The 10735-nt window shown below is 39.9% G+C and overlaps 1 protein-coding gene across 3 annotated transcripts; it reads right to left on the bottom strand.

Annotated features, from left to right (window-relative positions):
* Nucleotides 1–2174: 2174 nt before the first annotated feature.
* Nucleotides 2175–10462, bottom strand: PRPF38B (pre-mRNA processing factor 38B). Of its 3 annotated transcripts, XM_080348508.1 has the most exons (6): nt 10031–10462; nt 6657–6725; nt 6235–6386; nt 6091–6151; nt 3350–3573; nt 2175–3101 (listed from the first exon to the last, which is right to left on the bottom strand). In XM_080348508.1, the coding sequence occupies exons 1-6, from the start codon at nt 10313–10315 to the stop codon at nt 2249–2251; spliced, it is 1644 nt and encodes a 547-aa protein (XP_080204634.1). In that variant the 5' UTR covers nt 10316–10462; the 3' UTR covers nt 2175–2248. The 3 variants fall into 3 exon arrangements, with proteins under 3 accessions (XP_080204634.1, XP_080204633.1, XP_080204635.1); XM_080348507.1 differs by lacking the exon at nt 10031–10462 and having other exon boundaries at nt 6647–6725; XM_080348509.1 differs by lacking the exons at nt 6235–6386; nt 6657–6725; nt 10031–10462 and adding an exon at nt 4214–4284 and having other exon boundaries at nt 6091–6150.
* Nucleotides 10463–10735: the final 273 nt, after the last annotated feature.

Below are 10735 nucleotides of genomic sequence, written 5' to 3'. Positions count from 1 at the left end.
TTGAAAAATAAAAGCAAAGTCCTCAAATTACTGCACTTGTAAGAGATAACTGGCATAGGCCAGTCTTTCCATAAGCTGTACCAAAATGTTCACTATCCTGGAATAAGGTGGCTCTCCCCACTTTCAGGTCAGATTTTTCTCAAATATCTGGATTTTGCCTGCAAATAAACCATTCTTTCATTGTCTTTCCCAACTATGGCAGAGGAGGAGGAGCCCTGAAGGAACAACTGGAAATCAATAATCCGTTTTCCCTGACAGAACACTGGCCTTGCAGCCTCTCTGCCCAAGAATGTACTTGTTCAGAAACTCATAGGCTGAAGGTTAAAAACTAACAAGTCCAAAATAAACCTTCCAGTGGCAAATAAGGTAAATTAGTTGTCCTTACTGCCTGGACAGAATCCATGCCATCTCCTGGCAAACTGCAAAGACAGTTCCAAGCATCTACTAGCCAGGGTATTTCTTAAATGGCTAACAGAGTTTTTCTCCTCCTGTATTAAATGAGAGTTCAGTATTTTAGTTTTGCAATGCAATGGACTGAACTTGTTGAAGCCTGTATTTTTTTTTTTTAAAGCTCAGATTCAAAATCAGATAAAAACAGAAGCAGACAATACCTGAACAACCTCAGTATTAGAATATTTGGAATACTAACAATATAGAAAACAATAAATAAGTGCAGGGAAGACGAAAATACTTAGTTTGTTATTTTTGCTTCTTTGAATACTATGGAATGAAGTGTATTGTTAGGAATTCAAGCAGGGGGTTTAAAAATACCCAGTACTTAAATATGCCTAGATGCCCTGCATCACACACAAGGAAAAAAAGACACAAATATAAAATGTATTTGTTCTTCCTATTTTTGAGCTGCTGCATTTCTTTGTTAGCTGTATCTTCCTTATAAGGTTCTTATTACATAAAATCCCTTATTTGTACAAAGTGTAACTTAGTCTGAAAATGAAACAGAGGAACTCAAACGCTCTTCAAACTGTCAATGAACATGCAGGGAAAAGCTGACACCCAGTACAAAGGAATTAATTGAGAGTTTATTCCAGATGGTTCTCCTCACTCAGTACACAAGTCATCAGAATAATCTATCAAATAGACCTGGACTTTAACGATATTATTTTTCTATAATGCATTTTGGGTTTGGCTTTGAAATCCTGTTTAAAAAAAAAAAAAAAAAAATCTGCCAGATGAAATGTTCAGCACAAACTGCAATCCTTACTATTTGTAAAAAATATGATTTAAAAAAGGACACTATCAGGTAATTCTTATTTTAAATGTTTACACTTATAAAAATGCTTTGGAAGCTTGAAACTGAAATCCTTTGTAGCAATTTTCTTCTTCTACCTCCCTCTTCCCATCTTAAAAGCCTTTATTAGCCCAAGATTATCATAAATGACGGAGTGCAGCTGCTGATTAAAAACATTAAAAGACCACAACTGGATAAATTGTGTTTTTTTGAAAAAAATGGAAGCTTACATGGATTTTTTCTCCAACAAATAAAATGCATAGACGGCTACGGTACTCATCCGTCAACCTTTACAGTGTCCGCTTGAGGTAGCCTTTCTAAAGAATTACTAAACAAGCTACAACATAATCTAAATATTTGCATCAAAACCGCTATCTCCTCAAAAGTCCACTCTCAATTCAACACCAGTGGTGATCAACAACATAATACATTTTAAAAGCTCTTGAAAAAACAGCAGGTACAGTGGACATAAATGTTAGTTCTAAATCTGCAGCCCTCCATGTACATTGTATGCACATAAATATCTCAGCTATAATACACATTCAAGATCCATCCCTAAAATCGATACTATCATGTAAAGCACAGCCATGCTAACTTCAGGATACAAACCATAATTCCACGTCTACAAAATGAAAGTAGAATTAGTGGCAGTTTATTGCCCCATACAAATTTAACCAACATGGCCACCATGCCAAAGGAATTAAAACATTTTCAGGACATATGTACAGACTGTACATTTCAGAAACATCTGAACAATAAAAATGCAAGAACAATCTCTGCGTTATGAATTAAACTAAACAAATGGTTTGAAACCGTCAATGCATTGAATGGGTTTACAAAGGCACTTCCCTACCCAAAATAGGAAATGACAATCTGCAGCCTAGAGGGAGGTTGGAGAAGAGTGCTCATCAACTACTGCACAATCTCAACTTTAAGAAAAAATAAGCAGGATTTAATCAAACATTTATAGGATTCAATGTGATCCACTTCTGAAAGAGTTCACGCAGTCTCATCTTTGTTTTTCTGTTGCTTTTCTTGGCTCTCTGGTTCTGTACTTTGGCTCCTTCGATGCTCGTGTTTGTCCGAATGGTCCTTGCTGTCACTGTGATCGTGTTTGTGGGAACGTTCTTTGCTTCTGCTACGCTTCCTAGATTTTTCTTTGCTGGGACTCTGGTCTCGTTTTCTGGACTTCTCAACACTATCTGTTCTTCCTCTGCTTCTGCTTCTACTTCGTTTATTTGACTTCTCTTTACTTTCATTTTTATGTTTACTTGATTTCTCTTTGCTCCTGCTTCTGCTGCGCTTACCTGTATTCTTACTTCGGCTCCTGCTCCTATGCCTTCTTTCCCGGCTTCGACTTCTACTATGTTTTCTCTCTTTTTTGGAATCCCTCTTGTCATCTCTGTGTTTCTTGTCATCCTTTTCATCTTTGTGTCGTCTTTCTTCTATATCACCCTTACTTTTCCTTTCTTTCGATCTTTCTCTAGATCGATCTTTTTCCCTCTCACTACCTCTTTCCTTATCATAATCTCTCTCTTTTTTCCGGCTCCGTTCATTTTCTTTCTCTCGCTCCCTATCCCTGTCTCTTCGATCTCCTTTCCTGTCACGACTTCGACTACGGCTTCTGTATCTGTCCCTGCTTCTGCTTCGCCTCCGTTCTAGTGTGCGATCAGTGCTTCGAGATCTCCGCCTTTCTTTTTCTCTCTCCTTAGCTTCACGTTCTAATCTCTGCCGTTCTCTTTCTCTTTCTAGCTCTCTATCAAAACTGGATGATCCATGGCCTTCCCGATGATGACTTCTGCTTCTGGATCTTCTGGGAGACCTCCTGGGACTGATAGATCGTCTTGGAGACCTTTTAAAATACAAGATACTCAATATGAAACCCTTTTAAAGTTAAGTGACCTTCTTTACTTTATACTTTACATACATAGCCTATATTTAATCTTAAATACCAAATGTCATCTGATTATTTTAATTAGCATCCATAAACTGTTTTGCTTGTTGCCTTAAAACCTATCTCAGTGAAAAGAAGACACGTTTCTGGTAATAAGTAGTTCAACATTGAACTTTAAACATTCATTTTCCAAACACGTATACGACCTTGAACGTCTACGTTCTGCATGCCGGTCTATTTCTTCCATTCCCTCCTTGCCATCTTTCTTGATTTTTCTAGGTCTGCTTTTAATTTGCTGGTCAATGGTTTTCTGGACTGGCACAGGAATTCTTGGAAACAACGTGGAAAACCATTCCAGCTTAGTGAGGAAGGAACGAAGCATCTCCCCGATGGTCATAACACAGCCACCACCTGCCTTCACATCCAGGTCCTACAAAATACAAGCAAAAAATATCCTGATGGTCAAAAATACTCTTCACTTATTTAAAAAAAATGTTGCTACACTACTGCCCTCTTGAAGTCTCATGATTATGAAAGTTTACTTGTCTCATATTCTAATACATTTCCTTAGAAAAATTCCAACTCTGCACCCTTTGGATTTGCAGTATGTTACAGATAGGGAATGGGACTTAATATATATGCATGCAGGCACATACTAATCCTGCAGCCATCTGGATGGTAAGGGACTGTCAGTGAAGAGATTAACGTGAAATCCCCTTACACAGTCTGGCTATATGGTATGATCTTGTATTTCATTTAAATGCCACGAAGTTGAGAAGTCCTCTCAAACTACATTTAATACTCTGTTTTGTAGATGTACAACTGTGTACCATCATACCCAACCCTGTGGCCTAAATCACTTAAGAACTACATCATTGCCTATCTAAAAATGATCATAGAAAAACCTCTAGTATAAAATGGCATCCTAACAGAATTGGAAGCAATAGCAAACCAACTGCCATGAAGCAGTGAGGTTTCTAATTTAGAAATATGTAAAAAAAGAAATAAATGAACAAATAATTGGAAACGCATAATCCATGATGACCATTGTCTCTGAAAAGGGTCATTACCGCATGAAGGCCTTCTTGCTATGCCCTCTCACAGCTCAGGACATGTTAGTCAGCTATTGTCAGTCCCAAACCTATAGTGCAAGCACACAAGGAAAGTGAGATTTGTTATCTAAACAGGAAGAGAAAATCTAAATGTAAAACTGCTTGCACTCACACACATTTAAGTGTTCAGATATACAGATTTTCCAAATATAATCGCTGCAGAGATCTAAAGAAGAAAAAAAGGAGTTAAACGTAGCACCTAGAGAGTACGTACAGTTAAACAAAATAAACAAACATTTTGAAAAGTAAATCTGTATCCTGGGAAGTTTTTCACAGCAGCATGACAAAGATGAACTGCTTCCACATGTTTAAGAACTAGAGAAAGGCTTAATAATTCCATGTATATAAACTGGCTTCATCCAGTTGAACTTGACCAAGACTGGTAAGAAACTTAAAACAAGCAGCCCCAAGCAATTTTTCCTACATAACACAAAGCTACTGAAAGCAGCTGGAAAAGAAACTCTAATTCCAAAAATATATTGGGAAATTTTAAACCACAATAAACAAATATATGCTGATAATCAATATCTGCAAGAACTGAAATGTATAAACTAAAAAAGGCGCTTTGAATAATGAACCAGTTAAGACCTGCGATCACTTTATTGTCCTGGGAATCAAGTTGTTTGTGGGTCCCTGAAAATGAAGCCACCCCAATCCTCCTCATAAGTGACAATGCAACACTGCAGAGTTCATATTAACTAGCACCACCTGGGGGAGAAGGAGGATATCACAGCGATGCAATCACAATTTACATTTGTTTAGATTTTTTAAAAAACATACAAGAACACAGGTTTACCTGAAATAATAGCTGTTTCCTTTGCACAGTGTTTTTGATACTTAACAAGAAAGATGCTGTTTAAAATAAATACACTGCATTGCAGTCAGATACAGGTATAATTAACACTATTTTTAATACAAGAGTTCAGACATCATTCACAACTACAACATTTGAAACTTCCTGAAGATGCCTGCTGTCACACTGAAGAGGGCAAGTGATCTTTCCTGTTCCATTCTTAAATCTTGGATGCAATTTAAAACCTGCTCAATACATACAAATTGCAACAGTATGTAGCAGACTGTATATTCCACTTCAGAGATGGAGAACCTCACCCACCAGCTCCTTCTCCATTTGTCCACACAGTAGAATAGGACTATGGTACCAAAAGTATTCTATCTGGCTGAGTAATAGTGCAACCTCTTTACTCAATTTCTTCAGTTAGCAACTCATGTTGATTTTTTGCCCCATTAGCAAAGACATTAAGGTTACCAGAAACAATGCCACATTATGTAGTAATTAGGCTATTTGCTTCTCCTCTGAAGAAACCGAGTTTAGTTATTCCAGGACATGAATATAAGCCCAGAGATCTTTGGTATATTTTTCAAGATGAATGTTGGTTTCTACTATATACTTCTCATTCTTCCTTCTATGTAAGCACCAATTCCCCCTAACCCAGTAGTAAATGCAAAATACAAATTTAGCACTCTCAGGACTTACTATACCTTGCTTAAAAAAAAAGTTTTCTAAAAACCACATGGAAGCCGCACTCACGCAGCCTGTTGTCTGCATTCTGATTTAATAAACCTGTTTCACATGTCTTTGTAATATTTGACACTGTAAGATCCTAACCAATGGAAAATCCTGTTGGATCTTTAAAATCTAAGAAAAAAAAACTGCGTCCCAGCTCAGACCTGCTTCTTGCACTAATTAATGAAGTTACAAGAACATAACATTGCAACATTCGAACTGCATAAAACCTTATCAAACAGCGTTTAAACCTAAAGTGGTAATGTGAAAAGAAACAAAAGAAAACAAATTATTACCCTTGCGGACATACCTCTTCATCATCAAGAAAGGATTCAAACCAGTCCCATAGATCTGTAGGTGGCTGTGTGTACCTTGAAGTACAAAAAGAATGTAAAATTTTAATACAGGTTTCAATATATTAAATAAGCCATTCGTTGATTACATTGATACTTACCTAATATACATAAATCCAAGAGCCCTAATATATGGAGAGTCTGTATGAGTTATAAGGCCCATCACTTGCTTACGAGTGAGTTTCAGTGTAAATAATTTGTAGAGCAGACAAAAGGCAGTAGACACAATTCCTCCAGTTCCAACACCTCGCACCTTTCAAAAGAAAAAAAGTTAGTTGACAACACAGGAATTCACAAAGACATTATCCCAAATCTACAAAGGAACATGAGAACTAACACAGGATAAACTGCAAATCTACTACATGGAGAAAGTAACACTACTTGCATCTGCTGGTTTGGAAGCAAGGGGAATATATTCACTTTTTGTAATATAGTTTTACATCTAGAGATGCAAGTTTTAGCTGTGCTTGGGAAATTTATTTACCAGACAGAAAAATTTAAGAAGGCACGTACTTCTACTTACCCCTCCACACATCCCTGTCTGGCCTGCTGTTTTTCTGCTCCCCTTTTCCCACGGTTCAACGTGCGTAACCTGAAAAGTTGGGATGATGGAGAGGAAGGAAAGAAAGAAAATTACAATTACAACCTTCAGAATGTTTATCTGCCTATAAAAACCTAATTTAAACAATTAATATCCTAAATCAATCTTAAATAGCTTGTCTTCTCCTACTAAAATCAAGATCAAGTCTGCTTTGTCATTAAAGTAAACCATTCTGCTTTTTTAATTATCACATTGAAAAATTACAGCCAAAATCATGGATGAAGTTTTTTTTTTTAAAAAAAAAAGGGGGGGGGGGGGGGAACCAACAAAGCAAGCATCTATGCTTATTCTATACTCCATGTACTTTCAAATACTTTATGACTAAACCCCATCATTACTATTTTCTGTGGTGACTAAACCTTTATTCAAACTGTCTCTTAACAAGTTTAGTGATACCTGCCACTGACAGCTACAGGAATCAATCTACAGTCTCATTCATAAATCTCATTTATGCGTTGATCTTAGCTAAAGATTTGAGTATCATCTACAATCAGGACAAAAGAAAGATGTCTATAAGTATTTTAACCCAAATAGCCAATATTTTTTCTTGTAGTCTGCATTTATGTTTATAGATAAAATGGTTCCCAAGAACTAATAAGTAAAGCTTGCCTAATTCAAATATTTTGAGATGCATTTAGAGGTGAGTGCATAAATATAGTTAACCAACACTATTTGTTGAATTTGATACTAAGAGTCATAAAAAGTTAAAAACCATAAAACCACCTAAGCTACTATCTAAAATTGTGAAATTCAGAGCAGTAACATCCAGTTCAATAAACAAGTATATTTCCTAAACACGTCAACTTAAAAAAAAATAAGAGAAGACAAAAAAAGCTACAATGGTATTACACTGGACTGGAATAAGAGTTTGTGGCCAAGTTGTACTGTAGTTCACAAATCAAAATCATTTAACAATACATGAAACTAAACTAATTATGTACAGAATGACATGACATCAGAGATATCCTAACAGCTAAAGTTGCTGAACTGTTTTGTTGTTTTGTTTTTTCCCCACAGTTGCTGTCTTATGCAAATAGGAAACATGAGAGATGCCAATACCATAGAATTCAAAATCCACTATGACTTCCTGTATTACTAGCACAATATGAGAAGTTCACGAATCCTACATAAATAATACTGCGCATCCTTCTGATTATTTACGGTTTTGTGTCCCACAGGAGTAGCATTTTTTAGTCAAAGGGTCAAGCACGATGCTATCAGAATGGCAGTCTTCTTTTTTTAATTACAGTTAGGTTTATTGGCCACAATCAATATACACATGCTGGTTTTGAGATATATCAATAAACCCCAAATGTTTGAAAAGAAAACTAATTTCAGAAGAGTAAAGTTTTGATCCTACCAAAACTGCTGCACATGCATGCTTAACTTGTTGGAAATATACAGACTAAATGCAAGTTGAGGATGCTGTAATGCTAAGATCAAGGATAAAGAAAGAGGAAGTCAGTCACTTTGCAGATACAGAACTGAAACAGGAGACCAGAACCACAAGTGAATTAGTTCAAATATCTAGACAGAATCCATGTCTTCAGAGATGGTCACTATTACTACCTGCCTGTGTGAGAGAATCCAGCATTCTTAATCTTTTTTAATGAGCTACTTATTTTGGTTCCCAAAGACAAATACACTCGAAAATACACCTGCTATGGTAGATATCACAACCATTAAACACCCAGACAAAGCCAGCAATTTTTTCAGGAATTTTAAAACATTAACAGAATTAGTATCTTCTGCACATAATTCAAATCTTCTCAATATCAACAAATAACCTTAACCATCAGGTTGTCCTCTCCCTCTCATCTATTACTCATAAGGCTCTGAGTTATCACTTTATTTATAATGCAGTTTTGAGTCAGAGTAACTGTCAAGTTCAGTAAAACTTTATTTATATTGGATTAATAAGCAGATATTTAATGATATATCACATTTCTTCCCCAATTTAAGATTAAGCCACTTATGAAATGAAAAACCGAAACAAGCAAATGAACTATTTAACCTACTGCAGTTGAGCTCTACCAATATTAAGATGACAAATCGCATCAAATATTTTTTACTACATTTGAAAAGGTCCACATAAAATACAGTAAGCTCTCAAATTTCCTGAAAATGTTTCTTTTCTAAATCTTTCAGCTCTTGCCATCACTTGCAAAAATAAACTTTGCTGCTTTCCATGCTGATAGTCAGAAGGAATTATTTCTACTTCATATGCAGCAAGTGGTAAATTAACTGAAGAGAAGCGTTGTAGACAGTCTGTCATTCTAAGGATGAGTAGAATTAAGCAGTCCGCTCCAAATGACAGAGCCCAAGCAGAGAAGCTTTATCATTAAGAGGAAAAAGAGTAGCAACATCTTCATAAGTGCAAACAATGCCTGAAATCTCCAAATACTTCCACTGAGTTACTTTCCCACAGTTATAGTGCCCTGAGTAACATGACTTGCCCTGGTTAAATAATAAAAAAGGCTATTTTAAAAAATTGTTTTAAAGTATATTGAAACCCACTGACACATTAACATCATCAAGCAGAACCAATTCATCTGAAAAAATATCTCAATAACCGAAGTGCAGCTGACTGAAGACAGCAGCCTGGATTATCTAAGTTTTGGTCTCATTATCAGAACAAAGAAGGTGGCTGTGTTGATGAGCATTAATTATGCATACCTCTACCTGGGAGAATGGCTTGATGGAAGCCCCGCTGCAAAACTGATTCAATCCTGCTAACAAAACAAGAACTGAGACATGGGTGCACTGACAGTTATCTACCCGGTATATCCTACCTAACGCCAAAAGAAACACTAAAATGAACTAGCCTTTGGTTTGGTGTGGAGCACAGGATCTCAACCTCTAACTGAAGGCGGCAGCCACATGGAAACTCCTGCTGAAAGCGCCTGCAGCGACCACGGCACCTCCAGCGCGGTCACACGGCTGTGGGCAGTCCGGGCAGGGCCCGTCCCCGAGCCGGCAGCAGGTCGGGCCCCCTCTCCGCAGCCCTTCGCCGGCCATTTCCTCCCCATGGCCGGGCTCACACTGCCCGCTGCCGAACTCACAACTCCGGGATTCCAAATGCTACGTGAAACTCGCCTCTTTCATGAAGAGAAGGGACTATCTCGGATTCCCCCAATTAAACAATAAAGGATGTTTGCTCGCACCCCTTACCGGCAGATAAGGGTCAGGGAGGCAGGAGAGCCCGCAGGCCGCATCCCCTCGCACCGCGGGCGCAGGCGGGCTGGGCACCGGCGCCAGCGCGGCCCGCAGAGCCCGGGCCTCGGCTCCCCGCTCACCTTGAAGTAGATCTCGTCCACCACCTCATGGTAAGTCTTGAGCTCGTAGAGCTGCACCTTGAAGTACGGCGACGAAAGGATGTTGGTGAGGATCATGGGGTTCAGGTTCATGGTCTTCTCGTTCCCCCACAACGGCAGCACATTGCCCTGCTTGCCCGAGGCCGCCGGCTTGGGGGCTCCGCTCTGCAGCTGCTGCTGGGCCGGCGGGAGGGCGCCCGGCTGGTGCTGGGCCGCCTGCTGCCCCTGGCAGTTGCCTGCGCCGACAGCGGGGCTATTGTTGGCCATGGCGGCGCGGGGCCTGCGGGGCGGACGAGCGGCCACGCCACACCAGAGCGCGGGCTGCCGGGCCGGGCGCTGCCTCCGCCGACCGCTGACAAGATGGCGGACCTGCGGAAGTAACGGCTTCGCCTTCCGGGGCCGAGAGGGCCAATCCCCGCAAGGCGGGGGCGGGGGAGCGGGAGGGGCGTCCCGTTCCCGGCGCTTTCCCGCCGTGTGGCTGCGGGTCCGTGTTCTCAGACATCCTGCTGCGTCCCGGAGCCCGTGCGGCAGCAGCCGTCCCGCCGCCAGCAGCTGTGCTGTCCCTCTCCGAGGCTCACCCCAGGCCGCCGGGCTGCCCCGGCTGGGCCGCGGGGCCTCCAGGCGGGGAGCGGCGGCCCAGGGCGAGCGAGGGGCCCTAGCGGCCTGCCGGGGACAGCTGCCGCCACC

The sequence above is a fragment of the Nesoenas mayeri genome (genome assembly GCF_963082525.1).
Source record: "Nesoenas mayeri genome assembly, chromosome: 8".
NCBI lineage: Eukaryota > Metazoa > Chordata > Aves > Columbiformes > Columbidae > Nesoenas > Nesoenas mayeri.
Note: the sequence above shows the minus strand (reverse complement) of the source record. Positions and strands in the feature narration are given on the sequence as shown.